At 39.1% G+C, this 20595-nt stretch overlaps 1 protein-coding gene across 1 annotated transcript; it reads right to left on the reverse strand.

The window, feature by feature from the left end:
• Positions 1-3555: 3555 nt before the first annotated feature.
• Positions 3556-19917, reverse strand: EXOSC7 (exosome component 7; the record flags this gene model as incomplete). Its single annotated transcript, XM_009697003.1, has 7 exons — positions 3556-3690; positions 4533-4688; positions 5660-5783; positions 9411-9481; positions 13895-14060; positions 19037-19131; positions 19816-19917. Coding segments are annotated over 7 exons (819 nt in total), but the record flags the coding sequence as incomplete, so codon positions are not given.
• Between the last annotated feature and the right edge of the window lie 678 nt (positions 19918-20595).

The following is a 20595-nucleotide window of genomic DNA, read 5'->3' on the forward strand; positions in this document are numbered from 1 at the left end:
CCCAGCCGAAACCAGGACAGCAAAGTAAACCAGTGCTACTACAGCAGGGCTGAAGAAAATCCTGCTGCCAGGGAGGGCAGTGGTATCTGCTGAAGTTTAAAAGCAAAGCTGGAGGCAGTCCTAGCAGAAAGTGGTAAATCCCAGTTAATTCTTATTTACAGAGAAAATGCAGAAAGTCCCGTGTTATCTACATCAAATCAAAGTGCCAAGTCCCTCAAACAGAGACCTGCACACTCCAGTCTCCCAGGAGCCATGAACAAGACGCTCACTCGTCTTGGCAACCGGCGGTGCCGAAGCAAGTTCTCGTTGAGCCCAACCGCAGGCGGCATAGCCCCTCTCCTCCCCATCGCCTCCAGCCCCAGGGCAGAACAAGCTCCCCTCTCCTCCCCAAACTACACAACTGCAATGTTGAACCGCTACTGTAATTGGGAAAAGATGGGATCCCTGGGCTTGGTAAATCTGCTGTGCATCACACCAAGCATAAACACCGATCTGGAGGCACATGAGAAGCAAACCAGCCAGGTCCACTGACATCCAGCCTGGCCCTCTCCTGCTTCAAGGGGACTGTCCCTGTCAAACAGACCTTTAGGCTGGGATACACGGGAGAAGAAAAAAGAAAAGAAAAAAAAAAACCCAAGTAAATTGCAGCTGGGTGCTTTTTAGGCAACACAAGTAGAAGCCTAGCAGGAGTTGCTAGGCTCCTCATCTCTAGCACACAGCTTTCAGCCTCTCGACACTCCCAGCAGAAGCAATTAATTTCTAGGACAAACAGAGAGCTATCCCGCTCCGCAGATGTTTCCTCTTAGTTCTACTGGACTCGAGTCAATGAAAACGTGGCAATATCTGCACAGCAACACATGGAACTTTCCACCAGCCCAGATGGGAACAGGAGCAGGCTCAGTTGAAGCCTCTATTAAAGAAAAAAAATCTAAGTGCTATTTTTGTTTGGGATGGAAGGGAGGGGTTAAAGAGAGCTAGGAAAATAGAAATGGGCAGCATAGCCCTCAGCATGGCTGAGAACCACAGCCTCAAAGATTTCTTGGCAGATGTTGTATCAGCTGGGAGAGCTTTTACCCCTCTCAGAGCTTTGTTTATCCACTTGGGACATGAGCTGGTAGCAGCAAAGCCCCAGGGGCAGCTGAGACCAACTAGCAGCTGTGTAATGCTTTTGGCCAAGCTCATTATTTCTGTCTCAGGGGTAGGAGCAGCCCCAGTCTGAACTGGGGTCACACTCCACCCCACTGGTCTTCCACGCCAACAGATGGGAGGTAGCGAGTGTGGAAGGAGTAGGACCCCTTGAAGACCCCCAATTCATTGTGTGCCTGCTTACACAGCTACAGAAGACCTGCGAGGAGGACAGGCACAGTTAGAGGCACTGCAGATACTTGCACCGTGTTAACTTACAGTGACGCTCTCAGAAGTGCTTGGTACCAAATATTTTGTGACTGTGGTAGCCATTTTTGTATACACAGCGGCTCCACTGCTCCCTGTGCTGGCAGCAAACACAGATGCTCAGGTACCAAGAGTTTCCTCTTTAGATACCTTGAGTATATAGCCTAGATCTCAGATGGGCTAAATATCTGCCATCCTGCATATGAAGTAGAGAGAGAATGCACGTATATTCACCCCCACAATGGTGTCAGTTAACACGCCTGAAACACAGTGAGCTTTCTCCCCCCCTGCCCCCAGCTCTCATATCAATTTAAAATTAAAAGGCTCTGGAAGGCGACAAGAAGTGTCTTCAATGATGTAACGTGCAAAACGCTCGGAGATCCTTCAGCTGGAAGGCTATGAAGAAATACACTATTATTACCATGTTACAAAATTCACCCTGGATGTAACTCTGGGCAGCCTTTTGGTATCCAACCACAAATCTGTAATAAAACAGGCAACAGCTATTCAGGGAATGGCTGTGGTTCGAGACTTGCAATCCTTGTTTAGATTAACTATTTTCTGAAACATCAAACAAGACATGACCAAACAAAAACTGCCTGTGGTAAGTCTAAGGTACTGCAAATGTTTTTTCTCCCTTCAGTTTTCTTTCTTTCTACAGTCTTACAAGTAGCTTTGCATGACAAGGAACAGATAGCAGCTACTGGAAAGCTGATGTCAGGTTAGTCTTTGCCTCACAAACAATAACTCTACTGGAGTGATTAAAGATGATACGTATAATAATTGTCACTTCTTGGCTGTATTACTGCACAGCACTATCACAACCTACCTAAGGCATCACTTAAGGTACTGAAAAAACCCCACCTCTTCAAAATAGACAACTTGGGACAATTTTTTTTTTTTTTTCCACGTATCTGAAATACACAGTAGTACTGCAGTCACGCTGAATGATTATGTGAGGTCTAGGAAGAGGGCTGAAGGGATTTGGGGACCTTAAGTACGCCATGTATTTTAATGTGATCACGATTACTAGTTTGAAGTGTAATACATTTTGTCCTATATCTACAGCTCTCCCTCAGCAAAAGCCTTCCCCATCTCCCCACTAGATATATTCCAGTCAAAAGAATGTTCTTAAGCTGATACTATGAAATTAAAACAGGAAATTCAGAAAATGCTGCTGGAGTAAGAGCTAAATGATTCCTGGATTATTGTAGCAACTTTCACCATAATGTTTGTTCAAAACGTTCCTTCTAACACTTGCAGCTGAAGTACCAACTTCTTGAAAAATCAGTTTTTTCCTTTGACTTCTTCTATCTGTTGTCTCTTCCTATCCTGCCAAATAAACAGCTCTTACTCTTTGCTGGGCCAGCCAACTGATGCAGGGAGGGAATCCACTGCTTTGAAGACCTAGTGATACAACTTGATTGCGTACCTTATCTGCCATCTTCTGTCCTTCCCTGTAAAAAGGATCGTTACTGGCAGCCACTACGTTTTTCCAGCTGAATTATCGAACTCTTGAAAATTAACCTATTTTCCCTTCTACCTTAGCCATGCCCCTTCTCCTTAGCCTCCGTGAGAGGTTTTGACCAGGTTACTATCGCACCTGTCAGCAAAAGGGATAGGCAGAGCTCTAGTGAGCAAAGAAATCTTGGTTTTAAATATGAATTGGAAACTTGGGACCACGTTGTATTTACAGTAAAATCTAACCACATTTTATTCAAAGAAAAGTAAGATAATCTGAAGGAAGACTTCCACCAAGTGCTGTTCTCATCTGGCTGGTGAACAACAACAACAACAAATTTTCCAAGAGGCCCAAAACCTGGCTTGTGCTGTACCGAGGACAACCCCACAGACGCTCTAGGACACAGCAACTGGTCTGCAGAAGTGGAACACAGGCAAACAGAATTAAGCAGAACCTACACCAGTCCCGCATGAAAACAGACTCAAGCACTTCCCAGGCAATTGCATCAATCGCTGCTGGTGAGCTTCCTAGGTGCGGACAGTCACCCATATAGAAAGCATTTCAAATTCTCTTATTCGCATTTAACTGTAGCTTTCTTTATGCTTAGTAACATTTTAAAAGCCTCTTAGCCAGAAGGATAAAGGTACTGGAACAAAAAATATCCTTTTTCTACATCAAACCAAGATGATTGTACAATCAATTAAAACCAGTTTTGAACAATTAATAAAAACTCATCCTAGAAATCCAACTTTCTGCCGCGAGGTCCCCAAACTCTCTTCTTCATCCAAAGTCTTCTGAAGGGCTACGTGCAATGACTTGCCTACTCTTTTTCCCGTCTGCAATGCAAAGAAAACAAAACAACTCTGAGACATATGCTTATTAACAGGAAGACAACTCTCATGGAACACTTCCTTTTGACAAATATTTTCCCTTTAATGATTTATATACACCAGCTGGTATAAGAAAAATATGCTTTTAATTAAGAAAAATAACAGTGGGGGAAGTTTTATTTTAATTTGAGTAAGTTTTGGAAAAATCTACACATAAAGGCAGTGCTCACATTCAGAGAAGCATTCCATGATCATTAATATCAGATCCGTGCACTGCTGGATCACCCAGGAACAGAAATTAAATTCACATCAGGCGCAAGCACACGTTCAAATTAGCCAGCACACACAATATGAAGCAATATGCTAGCTGCCAGAGGACAAGAGATACTTGAGCAGCAAAGCAGCCTTCTAATACAAAGTTCAGTAAACTCTTGTGAACGTGCTCAGAATGAGCAGAGTGAATTTTGACCAGCTCAACACCCTGTCATGTGGCCAGAGAAGCCCAAAATGCACACTGGCTGCATCACCAAATCAGTCTGTGGGCAGATCCTTCATTACAATGTGCAATTCTGTACTGTTCAAGGACCTCAAAGGAGTTAACAGAAGGCTTTCTTTACAGAAATAAACTCCAGCAGTGGAAAACCACCAGGATTAGCTCCAACACCAGCCTCCACTCTTGCCACGTGCACAATTGTACTGTGGAAGCTACAGGACCTGGAAACATTGGACAATGCTGAAATAAAGATCTTAAGGCAGTGGTGCCTATCAGAGCTTTCCCAGGGTCCTTAAAGGGCAAGTTCCAGTTCATCCAATAACATCCAAGACAATACCTGCTCAAAACTCATTACCTCCATCATTTCAGAAATACTCTCGGGATCCAGGCTACCCTTCCCCACTTTCTTCATAGCAGTGATGGTGCCTTTACTGGTCACAGAAATAAGCAGGCTGGCCAAAGAACAGGCTTCTTCCTGAATGGTAGCGTCCACGACATGCCTATATCCAATCTGTAAGTTAGTGACAAAATGGCATATTAGTTTGCAGTTGTCTAAGCTCTTTATTAAGAAGATCAACTGTGAGTAGTAGCTCCGTTAGTTACCTACAGCCTCTCATCCTACTATCACGTGGGCTTTGGTAGTGGACAGAGACTGACTTGACAGAACAGCATTTAAACAGCCTCTGACCCCAAATTGAGTGTATACGCATAACAGAGGTGAGATAACGATGTCACTATTTCGTACCGTTTTCCTCTCTGACCATCCTTTCATCTATATAAGACTCCATATTCCCCTTTTCCACTCCAACTCCAAGCCTGGACCTTCCTCCCACCCGGTGAAAATTACACATTGTGAGACTCAGGCAAGCCCTCACTTCAGGGATGGCCTTTCTACCATTTATGCAACTTGCTTAAAAGAAATGCCAGACAAAATTTTAGGTAACTAAGCAAATCACTAACTCTTGCAATGGAAAACGCAGCATCCAGCAAATGAGCTGTGTTAGCTGTGTGCTATATACGGAAAAGGAAAATAAAAACCTGTTTGAAAGGAAAGAACAGTACAGCACCCATGAAAATGGAGTTCCGACCCCAGCAACAAATACTCGTTGTGTAACTCCAGGCAGCTCACACAACCTCTACGCCTCACAACAATGATCATTTGCTTTAATATACTGAAGTATCTGCTGCACTGGATGTTGAGCAAGGAGTAGATGAAAAATAATAAACAACTCTTCTGCATGAAAGAAGATGCATTTTAAGAATGCATCAAGTAGAAACCTGCCAAGTCAGAGGTGGAAAAAATCCCTTACTCAGCAAAAGTCCTTCTTGATTAGGAGGCCAAAGATGAACAAATATATACAAAGTGGACACTGACCATTTCTGTAACACAAGTTTTATCTCTTGAGGAAAAAAATAAATGGCAGGTGAAGTTAATAGAAACTGAAATCTCTAGGTAGAAGATCACCAATTTGTCAGGCTTACTTTGCTTAGTGTGACGATGCAGGGTACGTCATCCACGTTAAGTTGAATACAATCATAAGGGTCATCAGACAGCTCAATCTCTTTAGAGCCTTCTTCATCCTCCAAAACATGCACTTTGGGTACTCTGTGGAAATAAAATGTGCAAAATCATTGTCAGAACAGATAATGAATACAGTTGTCATACGGTCTCAGCTCCAAGAAGTGCCCTTTCCTCTAAATGAGGCTGAATGTTTAGAAAAAAATCCAGAACGTTATCAAAGTATTAACAACTTGCTCACTGAGAAATGGGAAGATATTTCGGATAATATCATCTTATTTACATCACTCAAACCATTAGAATGTGAACTGCTTTTTACACCAATACACAGGGAGAGATTCTTTTGGAATTTGCACAAATCAGTTCTGAACAATTCTTCGTACATCCACCTGGGTGTACAGGAGAGAGATTACCCAGACTGAATCCTTTCGTACTGTGTTTGCCAACCTTGCAGACAACAATAAAGTTGTCAGAATTACAGCAACTGCATTGCTTGGCAAAGCTGTGACATGAGTAGCAAATACAAGCAGCAAAGCTGTTCAGGAAAGAACACCACTAGCTAGGGAGACTTGGGGTAAAGGGAAAAGCTGACATTAGTAAAATCCTTTCTCTTTAGCAAGATGGGAAGATTGGCAAGATAGTCTCATTAAGAAGCCAGAAGACTCCACTGTTCTAAGGATAGATATACAAAAACAACGTCCAGAGATAAAAACCCAGGCAGAAATCCAAGAAATGCTTTCTTCTCAATTGTGAGTGATGAGGTCTCTCACAAATGAGCTAGACAGGCTCCTTATCAGTGGTACATACACTGTATTTCTGAGCGCCACTTAATGGGAGTTTTACAGGATGATTTAATGCAGTTTTCTTAGCATAATGAATAAAGTAATTTAAACCAATTTAGTAGAAGATGGTATCTCAAGCTGCCACGAATGTCAGCATCTTATATACCCTCACTTATCTGGGTGCCCACTAGGATGGAGTACTGACCGAGACACTGTGCTTTACTGGCCAGTAAAGCCCGCACAAGGCTCCACCATACTACTCTCACATTTACATATTTGCACTTGAAAACATAAAATATTTCAAGATGTCCCTAGAAAGCTAACTTCAGTAACCATGTGGAATGTAACCACCATCTGGTTTTATATTAATACTTTTACAGTAGCATTGTATTTTAAAGCTAGACTCTGGAGGTTACATTCTTCTATGCATTCTGTACCAAATCTCTTTTAAAGGAGAAGGAGATAGAGACTGATCTAGTGAACATTTCCCCCACCAACGCAAAGTGATTTTTGTTGTTTCCTGGAAGAGTATTTTAGTTGTTTGTAGCTAAGAGTCCTGGAGGCAAGTACTTCACCACAGCTAACCCTGCTCCAGTGAGAACAAATTCCCTACAAAAACATTGGCCTGGGCCAAGCTAAAACTATAACTTTCAGTAAGCATAACAACTGTGGTGTGTACTTTTTCCTGACATGAAACTCGAAATGCTTTGCAACTCACTGGAAATGGATCAAAGCCTATTTTCAAGTTAAAAATATTCCATTAAAAATTGATGGAATAAAGTCACAAGGTGACTAACCCTCAAGCTACACAGGACAATGGACAACATTGGAAAACAGCCTAGACAAGAAGTATATATGCCAGAGCAGTGTCTAAAAAAAGAAGGAAAATTTCAAGAAAATCTGTGAGATTAAGCAATTTCTAACTCCATCCTAAAATAGCTATGAAAGCAGAGCAATATTTGGTCTGCAAGAAAAAGCTGCCAGAATTAATACCTGAAAAATGCCTTCAAGGAGCTCTTTTGGTCAAGAACAGATGACAGAGGTACAAATTAGAACTACTGCAGAGGCAAAAAGACAGTTAATTGGACACAAGCATCACAGTTGCCTAAAAAGGGGGTATATACACACAAAAACTAGGCAAAGAGAGTGTAGCACAAAACATTTCCAGAAAACTGGAGACTTCCTCTCCCAGCTTGTGAAGATTTATCTTAAGAACTAGCTGTACATGTTTAGATTGCAATTTTTATTCTTCTATTTTGATTCCTGCAACTAATCAGGGCAAAAATCTGTACAGCAGGACTTAGTCACAAAATGAACAATGCTCTTTTCTGTGTGCTGCAGACCCAGACTTCACAACTGCAAAACCAGTTTTACCCTTGCAAGTAGGCATCAGTTCTGCCTCTACCATGCTGCCCAGCAAAACGCCACGACATCTGCGAGGCTATTGTGTTATGAACTCTGTAGCTTTTTTAAGTTGCCTAGTTTCTGTTGCCTTGGTTGCAAGTACGCACATTCCACAGGATCAAGTTTAATGCTAAGTCCTGACATAGTAGCTACTTGCACATTTTGCAAAACCTACTTCCATCATGGATAAATCCAGCCCTAGGCACCTTGGAGACACAGTCAGGAAGAAAGTTTAGTATCTGCTATCTTTTGCACATGATCTTGATATAGTTTTTAGAACACAATGAACAATACAAAACTCCGAGGAGTAAATGTTCCCCCTAAAACAGTCATATTGTCATTGTTCCATGCCTGAAGGGGATATGATGAGTCAGGTCAGACATACAAAGGATTTAAATCCCATAATTCTTGTGCAAAATTCCTTAAATTACAATTCTGGATTTATCTAGCCCTAAAGAAAAATGCATCCATAGCTATTATAAAAATAGTTAGAATAAGATTTTAAGGATGAAACCAGAGTTTTCAAATGCATATCTGAATACCTAAAAATTTGTAGCTTGAAAGAAAAAACAGCAGCTTGAGCTCCCTGCTCTTGGTTCCAAGGCTGCAGTCAAGGCTGACGAAGATCTGAAAACACTTATTACAAAAACCTGGTTGTAAACAGATTACGAAAGGCAAGTAAGACTCAAAGAGGGACACACATGTCAAGCGAAGTTCAGAACACTTAATCTGAAGTGATCTTCAAACTGACATCTTGTCTTCCTTGGACAATAATATTTCTATGGAGAGCAGGCAGCTACTCTAAACAACCTTGTGTCAATCCAAAGAAAACTTAGTAGGTACCAAGGGAAAGGGAGAAGAATAGTGAATGAGATCAACAGGTTTTCACTTTAATTTCTCCTCTTGACTTTCTGAGGTCATATGAGATTAGACATACTGGCATTCCCTGCTCAAATCAATAGACAGGGTTTTCACACGTAAAAAAATCAACCCGCTCTGCATTATGTCATACTGTACAACACTGTGATTTGATATCTGACTTCCAAAAGACTGTGGTCGCTTGCTCACAGATTAAAGATTACAGGAAGGATATGGTTGCCAGAAGAACAAAAATAAAGCAGAATCATTAAAACAATTACACGCTCCATGTTGCCCATGTACCCAAAGCAACAGATTTTCTTTCTTTATTTAAATTACTTCTTATATGATCTTCTCTCTTTATTCAGAACTAGGATTCTGGTTGAAATAAGAAAAAAGACCTCGTTATTTTGTAAATAAGTACGTGCCTTGGATAGGCAAAACAACTCACATGGGAGCAACTGTTTCAATTATATGACTTTTGCATCCTGAATTGAAGTAACACTAGTTCATGTTACCTGCATGTAGATGGACTGCCTTGTATCTGAATGCAGGTTGCCTTGGGTATTTCTTATTTAATTAAGCATTAGAAATGCTTAGCTCACAGAAAGTACTTCTCTTCCACTTCCCATGCCACTTCCACTCACATGAAATGAGATCTGTGCTTTACCTTGTATTAAAGAGAGCTGCCTTCACTGCGATGGAGATTGCATCAAAGAGGTTCCCACCACATTCCAATAACTGGTGAGGAAAAAAAGAATCTCTTTAAAAGAAAATCAGGCTAGTGCCTTTAAACCAAATCTTTATTTTACTTAAACCTACTTGGAAAGACACAAAATTAAGAAGAACAACAGGTTTTTAAAAACCAAAATTGTCTTTAAAGCCTATCTATGAACAGAAACAACAGATAGGAAATTAAGATTTAAGATTTCTGCTAACTGTACTATAAATGCAAAATAGAAGAGCTAACGCACTTCTTAATAAAATTAATGATAAAATTTAATAATAGAATGAAACCACCACTGTCCTTACTCTTCTTGTGCTAAGGCTCTGAACTAGACTATGACTGGCATACTTTTTATAAACTCACCACATTCATTCTTTAATGTTACATCAAGCCAATCCATTTTCTATACTTTATTTCAAAGAGGAGTCTTTTTTAAATATCAGCTGGACAAACCCAATTGGTAGAATTGTTTTCAAAGCAGCAACGCAAACTGTCACCCGGAACATGGTACAAAGAGCTAGTTATAGAAGGTACAGTTATGAAGGCACATCATGATTTATTCTCTATTCTTCACAGATGAGGAGTCATCAGAAGGTTTGTCTCGTAGCTGAAAAAGATCTAAGTAGATGCTGATCTCAAAGTCTACTTGTTGGTAACACTATGATTTGAATTAAAGTGTGTGGAGGGAGTCTAGCTTAGCTTCTTCCCATGAAGATCAGAACAGTCAAAGAGAACAGCAGCACCGCATACCAGATAAAAAGGCAGGGCTCCCATAACCACTAATACCTTCGATGGGCTGACAGACAGCTCAAAGATGTACTTGGCCATAGCCTAGCCTTAGTGCTCTGACAAGCTCCGCTCTCAGCTGCCAGTACTATTCTATGAACACACACACATCCCTAGCAAGCATTTGAAACTACTTCAGCAAGAACATAAGGATGCTTCCCCATTACATCAATCTATGCTGAATGATGAGAGCAAAACAAGTTTTGCAATACTGATTGCATTGATTGTTCTTCAAAATCTATTTAAGAATGAGATAAACTCCCGCACTGGGAGCAAATCATCAATCAGATATTTTGGAAAGACAGTTTTATTTTTATGAAGACAGACTGAATTGTGTAAAAAGAATGACAAAAAGTTGGGATAGAAAGCTAAATACAAAGGTGATCAGATTATTTCTTTGCAAACAGCTGCTGGATACAGAGAGGTTAACTTGCCACTTTCACTCATTATTGGATTTTACTGGATAACACAATAAGCCCCACAATATCTTTGTTATTAAAACACAATAATGGGATGTGCCGGTCCTGTTGCTAGGCTTACGTTCATGCTGCTGTTCTAAAGCCTTATTTGTATTACAGTGGCGCCTACAGGCTAGGAACACAGCCTGTATCAAGCGCGGTACAACAATTCTTCCAAAAAGAAATAAAAGAAATGAACACTCTCGTCAGTTGTGGGAAGCAAAGGAGTCTTTAGAAATGACTGCTTTTAATTTACTGATATGCAAATGAAAAAGTTGTGGGTGGGGAAAAAGAGAAAACATTGCAGACCTTGCCTTATTCAAATAAGTTTTTCCTCCAAAAGGACAGATTTCTAACTTTTTTTTTTTCCAAACTGCAGGGTGAATAGAAAAGATGAGGAAATCCTGTGAGCAATGCTGAGTAGTGAATTGCTAAAATTTCAACAGAACCTAATGCATCCTCCCAACACACAACGTACTGTAATTGGGTAGGGAACAAAAAGACTGCATGCTTTGATTCACCTTGCTCAGCACGGCAGCCTGCTGGGGTAAATTACACGGAGAAGGCTACAGATGTATCAAAAACACCCGTAAAAATGCCTAAAAGCTTATTTCTGACATCAGTGACTTTGAAGGGGAAAGGAATTGAGGGAAACAGAGAGGGTGAGATAGGCTTCTAGTTTTGCAGTACTGTGTACCTCCCCATTCATGAGCTGCTCTTTGGAAATGGAACGCCTTCTGTTGCTAAGAAAGAATGCATGTATTTTGAAAGGTCAAGGTATATATTCTTGACCTTTGACATATATCTATCTATATGTGTCCATATGTCTGCATCTTTGTGGTCTGCATAGTTGAAGTTATTTTCTTTCCAGTCTGATGGTACACCATTATAGCACCTCCCAAGTACACTGATCACTAGAAAATATTTTAGATGTTTTTAATGGATAAGCTGCAGGACTATGAAAAATACTCTATTTTCTCTTTTGAGGTTGCATATCTCAAATTTCGTTTACACCTAGGAGCTGAATATAGACGCTTTGATCAAAGTGCCCATGGCTAAATTACACAGCAATGGAGTCTCTCCAGGTTCGTAACATTCTTTCTGGGTTTTCATCTTTCGGAATGAGAGACTCAAAAACGAGCACCTGATCACAAGGTACCAGTATTTTCAGGTCTACGACAGATTTAAGGTCTACTTTCCCTCCAACTTAACTATGCAACACAAACACCAATGTGAACAATTTCCAGGAATTCTGAAGGAAAACATCATCCAAAGGACTCTTAATAAGCATTGTTACTATATTTAGAATCTGCCTCCCTCAAATGATGAATAATATGATTTGTACCTTATATTAACACAAGTGTCATACTTCCACAATGTACTTTTAAAACAGAATTTTACAGGAATGATTCGGCAAGAGCAGCTTCAGGAAAATCTGTAGGTATCAAGCACCTACATCAAGTATAAACTGTCACATGTGATACAACTCTTCTATTTAGAAAAGGAAATAGTACAAATATCTCAAAAATGTGAAAATTAGAAAAGGAAATAGTACAAATATCTCTAAAATGTGAAAATACAGAGGTCTAGCATGGGGGGAAAAAAAAAAAAAGAGGGTGAAGGACAGAGTAACAGACAAATGTTAATAGTATCCTGTTCTAACTGTACCAGCAGCTCTTCGACGGGTCACGCACAAAATCCCTGCAGAATATGACATTAAAAAGACTCATCAAGTTTAGAGTCCTAATTATGAACCTAAACCAGATTCTTTATTGGCACTGTAAACAAAGCTAAATGTAAAATTCATCACATAACATAGGTCTTGATGCTTACAATTCTGATACAACTAGTAGCACAAAAATACCAAGGCTGCTGTTCTCTGCAGCTGTGGACAAGTAACAAATTTGTCCAGGAACAATCAAATAATGACCAGCTATACCTCATACAAAAGCGATACAGAACTACTTCTGCAGCAGCCAACTTTAGGAAAGCTTTTGTTTATGCAGTGTTTATGCAATGTTAAGCAGTACATTGCTTAAATGAGAACAGTATTTAATATTCTGTACCTCTGCTTGTAATTACCTAGTGACTAAAGGCCCCAGTGAGATTTCTCAGAACTAACACTTCATTCTCTATTAAACTATGCCAAGCTCCAATAAGCTGGTGACTAGTGCTGTTAAAGCACTCAGCAGTGGTACCTATTTGATCATTCTGTGTGCAGACCAAGTCACGGTATGTACCATATCTACTATAATTAGGCTAATGCTACTGCTTTTTAAACACCTAATGGACTAATTTTCACATTTATTTAGGTCTTAGTCTAAATGTTCGTGTTTTGTTTAACAAAACCCTGTATTTAATTTTTTTGGCAATACAGCTTAACATTTTGCAAAGCACTTCATAGACGTTAATGGATTCCTGTAAGTAAGATCCCTCAACATATTTCCAGTTACAAATTTGACAAATAGAAACTCAACTTTGGACCAGCAAGAATTGGAAATAATGCTCGGAAGACCTGCAGACTTCTATTAAATTCCTATGACAGAGTGCTTTAAATACAGCATAGTTTGGAAATTGAGTGCCTGGATGCACAAGACTTACATGCATAAAATTAACTTTCCATTTTTTAAATGGAAACAAATATTCATTTTCTTTTCTACATTCAATGCATGTATACAACTTTAATCAAAAAGTGCCTAGGTCAAACATAACTTTTGCCAGAAAAGTTTCTATTTTACTTTACTGAATTAGTACTGATAATACTGCAAAGAGGTAGACAGGATGGACAGTTACGTTAGGGCTAACGTACACCCATGCTAACTTACGTTCATTAGAATGACATATTTCCTGTTATATCTAGCTTGGAAAAAAGTTCAGCCTTCTTTAGTGGCAATTTCCTTGTCAGTATAAGATCACTGATTTTTATCTGAGACAGATTTGGAGTATTCAGTGCTTTATTAGCTCTGCAGCAGAGCAGCAGCATCAAGAAGAGTAGAAAAAGAGCAAGCTGGAAGTAGTGATTAACTATTATAGGCAGATTCACAAGTAAATGGCCGTCCATGCTGTGAAGCATTATATCACATTATGAGAAGCTTTTTTAATATGAAAATACACATGGTTATGCTAAGTCAGTCAGCGCCTTGAAAAACCTTCTTGAATTTCAGTTTTCATTTCCTTACTTACCAATACATCAACATAGAGAACCCAGCAGTGGTCTCTGGGATTAATACAAAGTGATTTCAAGTCTACGCTGCTCTCGCCGCTAAATACACTGTAGAGTGTACTTGCTATCTCTGTGCCAAGTTCTTCGCCTCCCCGGCCTTCAAATTCAGGAGTAGCATTTGCAGAACTAGATAAAGAAAGAAAAAAATATTTTCACTTCTGAAGCAGCCAATACCCAAAGAACATTTCTTAAATATAATGCATTCGAAATACCTAAGGATTTATTTGTACAAGAATAAGCATCCTATCTGTAAAGAAATTACATCCATTTTGCATAAGAAAACGTCTTGATGAAGATAATATACCTACACTTTGCTACAAACTCTGATACTAATTAAATTTCACTTCAGTTCCCAACTTATAATATTGTAAGTTGGTGAATTCTCTCAGGTATTATTTCTTAAGCAATGTCATCTTCTATCCCCTCAATCCTTTCAAAGATAAAAAAGCAAAATCTGCATTAAGTTCAGAACAGCTAACAAGACAGCCTGTTAGAGTTGAATGTTAAATTAATAAGAGAGCGCCTAAGAAGAGAAAGATGTGACAATATGACAAGTAGAATAAGCATTTTTTTTTAAAAGTGACATGACTGCCTGACCTTAATTGGCGATTTCTTTACTGAGTGTACTCTCTGCTATCAAGCCACTTACAGACAGCAGCTCATTATTTTCAGCAACTGCAGCTTATGGAGAGCAGCAACTAAAGAACATTTTTTTCCAGAAGGGATCTCACAGAAGCGTGTGGTCTTCACTTCCCCGATTCCAACATAACGAACTTTGTTTATGAGCAGTCACGCAAGACATTCCTCAGGTGTTGGGGCCTTGTACACAACTAAGAACAAAATTCTAACAATAAAACAGGCCTACCCCCCAAAAAAACCCCCAAAACCCACAAAAAAAAAACAAACAAAAAACCCCCCAGCTCCAAGTCACAATGAAATAGAGCAGAAATGTCCAGAGATACATAAACAGCAAAATAACAAAAAATATTCTGAACGCAACCTCTGCTTTACAGAGAGGGCGAGCGCATTCTCAAGCAGTGGACTCATGGCACACGTTGCGGACCATGTTTTTAAACAAACTAGTCAGACCTCCCCCAAATTAATTTCTCATTACAGAACATGGGAAAGGAGGTAGTTCCACAGAAGTTGTTTCGGTATGTTCAAAATCTGTAATAGCAAAGCCTTGTATTCTCCTGGCTGGGCACCTCCCAGTGACAATTTCTCATCTATGTTTTGTGTTTATACGATGATACAAAAATCTTAGCTCTTCCAACAGGCACGCTGCAGGAATATAAACATACAGCAGAAAATCTGTGCCTTGGAATATAATCCCTTCACCTTTAAAAAAAAACAACTAAAGATCCACATTATCTAGGTACGACTTAAACCAAGCGAGCTCTATCAACAAGACTGCAGAGCGTATAAGCCTACATACAATTACCTATTATTATTCTTATAGGCAAGAATTACCTCACAGTAATTCTCCCAACTCGTTATTCTGCAGAACTGACGAAAACTCAGAATGCCAGGAAGAGATACTGGATTTTATAGAAGTTATTTGCTGCTACTAGGAACAGACAGCACTATACATTCTTTAAAAGAAAAAATAATTACTGCCAATCAAGGACTGACCTATGCTTCCAGACTACATTTGCCACACGTGTAAGCACTGCAAGTGTGATACACAGTATTTTTCACAGTTGCGTTAATATTAGACACCAATGTTATAAGACAGGACTGTATCTAAGTATAACTTAATTCTGGAAATATACCGAGTCAGGTCTTCAGGTTGTACTAAACATGCACTTATCCATGGAAGCAGCTTTTTTTCTGGTTAAACCATTCTGTTTAAAAGTGTAGTTACACAAGCATTATGATTCCTATGATAAGTTGAAAAGAATTATACAAACCTCAAGCTATACCTCATTATTATTTCTAAACACAAAGTGCTATCAAATGTTGTATTTTTTAATTACAAAAGGATACTTTCTTTGACAGTGAGTAGGAAGAACATAAGGCTCAATTGGAACATCATTGCAAGTTTCACTGCATCTGAATTCTGCTATTATTTTAACCCTTCGGTTCCTTGCAATCAAAGTGAAATAAGGAAGCAAAGTTAGCAGGGTACAATTACAGTAACGATACGGTAAATACTGCCACCTGATGCTGACGGACTATTGCAGTAATTTACACTGGGTAAAATTTGAAAAGGGGTTGTCTAGCACACCAGTAACAGAAAAATGCCAAAAAAAAACTTGTTTTACGGAACACAGAAAGAACTTAGTAGTGGCAGGTGGAGTACAGAATTTCTGCTCCCAAACAGAATGTAATTTTAAAGATTTTCAAAACCATTTCAGTGTCACATTGCATAACAATCAAGACTCCTCCTAAAGCATAATGATGCTTCTACCACAGATCTCTACTGAGTTTCAAAACCCTTGCTGTTACCAGTCAGAATCTTTCTCTCACAGTAGTTAAGTACTTCCCATCCGTTGCCCAGGCCATTAATATGCTATAATCCGCAATGTAAGTAATTATAACAGAGATAAAACAGTTAATTAAACAAAAGCTTACAGCTATTTTCCTGGTATACAAGGGCTTCTTTAGACAGAGGACATTCTTCACTTAAAGCTGTATTTACTTCAAGCAACCAATACCAGATTTCTCTTCTTGCACCAAAAGAAACAGAATCATTTAAAACAAGAATGCAGATTCACTGTTTTGGAATCAGCAGTAAGTAAACCACCTCGCTAATATTCCACACTTCCAGAAAGCAGCCAGAAGACATCACGTTTCTGACACATCTGGATGGTCAAGGCAGTCCCAGAAGTAGATAAGACTCAAATTCAGGTCCAGATGCTCTCTGTGTTAATATGATTATGATGATATTCAAACTCATGACCCTACAAAGAATTGGGCTAACAAGGGTTTAGATCTAGTCTCGTCAAACTGGTAACTCTACCAACACGGATTTACTGATTCAGGTCTTTGCCTGGTCAGGCACTGTCACCACATTTTCCATCCAAACGAACATCTGCTTACAGAGTTTGAAACAGTTTTACTCAAGCATCAGATGGCGTTTCTCTCTGAAAACTGAGCTCAATCCCATCCAGTACTGACAATACTTCTTTAAGGGAGGAAGTACCCTAAAAAAAACGTAAAGACATTTCATTCTTTCAAAATTCATTAGTTTGCCTCTTGCCTCTGCAAAGAACAGCTGCCACGATAATGGATTTACGGTCGGAGAAAGAAGTGGAGGAAAGGTTCCTTTTATTACTCGTTTCAACAATACAAACGCCAAGTAGAACATACAGGAACTTCCCCAGGAGACTCAGTGTATAAACTACGCTCAGTTACCACCACCCAGTGGCAGCCTGGAAAAGCATCAGAGTACTGACAGCATCTCATTTTCCTTTACAGAAAACAACCTGTGCCCACTTCACAGTCTGTCTTTTGGATCTCTCTGGAGGCTAGACGTCACCTTTCCCTGGTGGCACAAGCATGCCAGAAGTGACTACCCTTCTCTAAAATTTAGGCTTTCGGTCTGTGTTGTCACAGAAAGTAAGAATTACCTATTTCTAGAACTGACAAGATCCATCTTGTACAATATTGCTGCACATCTCTCTCCTATCTTCTTATGAAGTGGAGATTAACAGTTAGAAAATACAACCTAACATTAATCCAACGAGTTGAAGTTTTTCTAACATTTATTTACATATGAAAGAAGTGTCACAGAATTGCAACATCTCCACAGACCACTTGTTTTAGTAAGGAAATGCCCCTGGTGTCAGTGGACTTTCTTCATACAGAAACCACCAGAACAAAGTGGGTACTATTTAGGATATTTCATACATGAGTTTTATAAAGCAGTCATGCTCAGATCTTCTCTAATGGCAGGACCACATTTGAGAAGATCATCTTCCTGTCTAATATTTTTTTGAACAGTAATCACAGACAAACCATTAATTCATAGGTGAGTCCTTCCCTCTAACTAGTAACATCATGATGTACAGAGGCAGCCTTAGATAAGGCTGCATAATGTGAGAGAGATACAAACGTTAAGGCAGATATAGCCAGTTAGGTCAGAAAGATTATCAGATATACGTTTACTTAGTAGCTCTTATACCTTAGCTTTACTAAAGGCATACTGGTTTACTGTCAGAGTAGCAACATTTTTTGGTTTTAATAGAAAGAAAGATTGCATGCCAAACAGCTAACTTGACAGTGTCAAGGCTTTTACGGGAGGTTCCCAAAGCACATTATTTCATAAAGAACAGTTTTGGGAAGTCTACAAGACATGGATACTCTAGTTTCAGACAGCAGACAGTCTGGAATAACACTGAGACGTCACTATGCTGTCTCAGAGCAACCTGAAAACAAGAGCACTCTGTTTTCTTCTAGTTTTTGTCATAATTCAAGCACTATGAAGACTGTAAGGCTAAACAATAGTCCATTTGTAGCACAAAGCCAGGAATATGATTAAAAACAAATACCATTTTAGTTAATGAAATACTATTTCACCAATAAATGTGGTAACTTAACTTTCTAATTAACTTTTGCATCTAAAGTTTACAGTAAGGATTTTTCTTTTTTTTTTTTAAACAAACAGATTTGTACAAAGCACCCTTCAAACTTTTTCCAGTGCTTTCACAGACAGAGTAAGCAAACCTCTAAGCACAGTTAAAGTACAGTCTGTATCAGTCCATTCTTTTCTTTCAAAACACTTAATTTTTGAAAGAGATTTCCTCTATTCTATCATTGTAAAAAAGACAACTGACATTGTAGTCATGAAGTCATGTTAAATGCATGTGTAATTGAACCATTACTCTTTTCCAGTTGCAGTGATGCTATGCAATTCGAGATTGTTTTATTTAACCTGTTTTTGTCTAACTTCTACTGTTTTGCTTATTTTGGGTCTGCAGAACCAGCAGAAAGTTTCCGAACATTCACCACTATTGAAACAGTAAAATAACTTATTTCTATTACTCAGACCCTTACAGGACGGTAGTGGAATGAAGGTATAACCTTCAGAAGAATGGTAAAATCTGATTAGTCATTTATCCAAATACTAGATCTACTTCCTTCTCTTCTAGTATACTAACCAGTCAACGAAGAATTCCAGGTAACCTTCGTCCGGTTTCTCTAACTTCGGTGTCCCCATTTCAGCTTTTACCCCTACCAAGATATCAGTGTGTCCCTGTTAAAACAAAAACATATTGCACAACTGGAATTATAGTCACAGAACTACTCACTTAATTTAAATGCCTACAGTAAACTGACTTTCCTACCTTTCTGCTGTCTGCACTGATCAGTGCATCAGAGTGAACTTACATTAGCATTAGTTTTTTTAAAAAAAAACACACAAAAAGCTTTAGAAGGACAATGTTAGGCCTAAGAAGATTCTTCAAATAATTACCATACATTCTCTAGGTTAAAAAGACACTCTTAACATCCACGACTACTTCTATCGTTTTGGTTCTGGAAACAGCTGTTTCCGCAGAACCTTTATAATATTGGACACTATATTTATCTTCTTCATAGTCAACAAATGCCAGAAGTAGTTTTGCTTCACTCTAAAGGAACAGAATTATTTTTTCCTGGGATTAGGCACAACAGCAATTTCAGTTTTCAAGATTAAATGTTAGATTAGTTCAGACTGAAGGTTGCCCAAGCACTTCACAGTAAATCTAGCTCAAGCAGGTTAAGTCATCCTGTCATTATTTCATTAACGCATCGTTTCAGTTAGTGCTATACACACACATGTTATTACACACACACAAACCCATCCACAAATAGCCTCGGCTTATCTCAGAACTAGTCACACATCTCAAAACCAGAAATTTCATCAGCAAGGTACACAATCCCCAAGAAATTTACCTACCAGCTTTACTCTTGCAGATCCACTTGTGTTTGATACAACATCTGTTTCTACTTCTACACATCTGTAGTCTTCACAGCCACGACCATCCACACGAAGGTCCTCCTAAGTATGACAATCAATATATCGTGCTTAAGGAAATCACTAATGAAAAGTAAAAATGAAAGAATCTGTGATTTTAAAGTTTCCTTTTTCTATGTCAAACACAACAGTAAAAAGGATATAAAAGCAACAGCTCATAGTCTCATCGCTAACTTTTACTTAAGAGTACAACAGAACCAACTGTACTTTTTCATCTACCTCTCATTTATCTACAGCTTGCAACAAGCTCTCTGAAGACAGACATGAACTCCTGCACTAACTCCCTCCAATTCCAAAAGCAAGCTTCAGGAAAAAAACCAAAACCTTTTACTGCAAAAGCATAAAGGTCCTGGCTTTACCTAACACAACACAGGTCTTTCCTGGGATACTCAAGTTCTGTACTTTTATATATTTAACTAGGAACCAGCAGACAAAAATGACCCACCAGCCTTCCAAATGCTTTCATCTGTTTGTATTTCAAAACCAGATGTTACGCACTCTCAGATACTATACAGCTTCTCTCCACAAAAATAGTTTTCTTTGCAGTAAAACACAGTTTCTGTACTCTGCTGGAAGTACAGTCCTTTTATCTTTGGCACTTCTCCCCACACATCCTTCACTCTTCCTTCTTGGTCCACTGACTGTTCCTTAGCTTAGTGACTCTATGCAACGGCAAAAACTTGAGATGGAGCAAGGGAAGAG

Source organism: Cariama cristata, unplaced genomic scaffold (genome assembly GCF_000690535.1).
Source record: "Cariama cristata isolate BGI_N322 unplaced genomic scaffold, ASM69053v1 scaffold21393, whole genome shotgun sequence".
NCBI classification, from domain to species: Eukaryota; Metazoa; Chordata; class Aves; order Cariamiformes; family Cariamidae; genus Cariama; species Cariama cristata.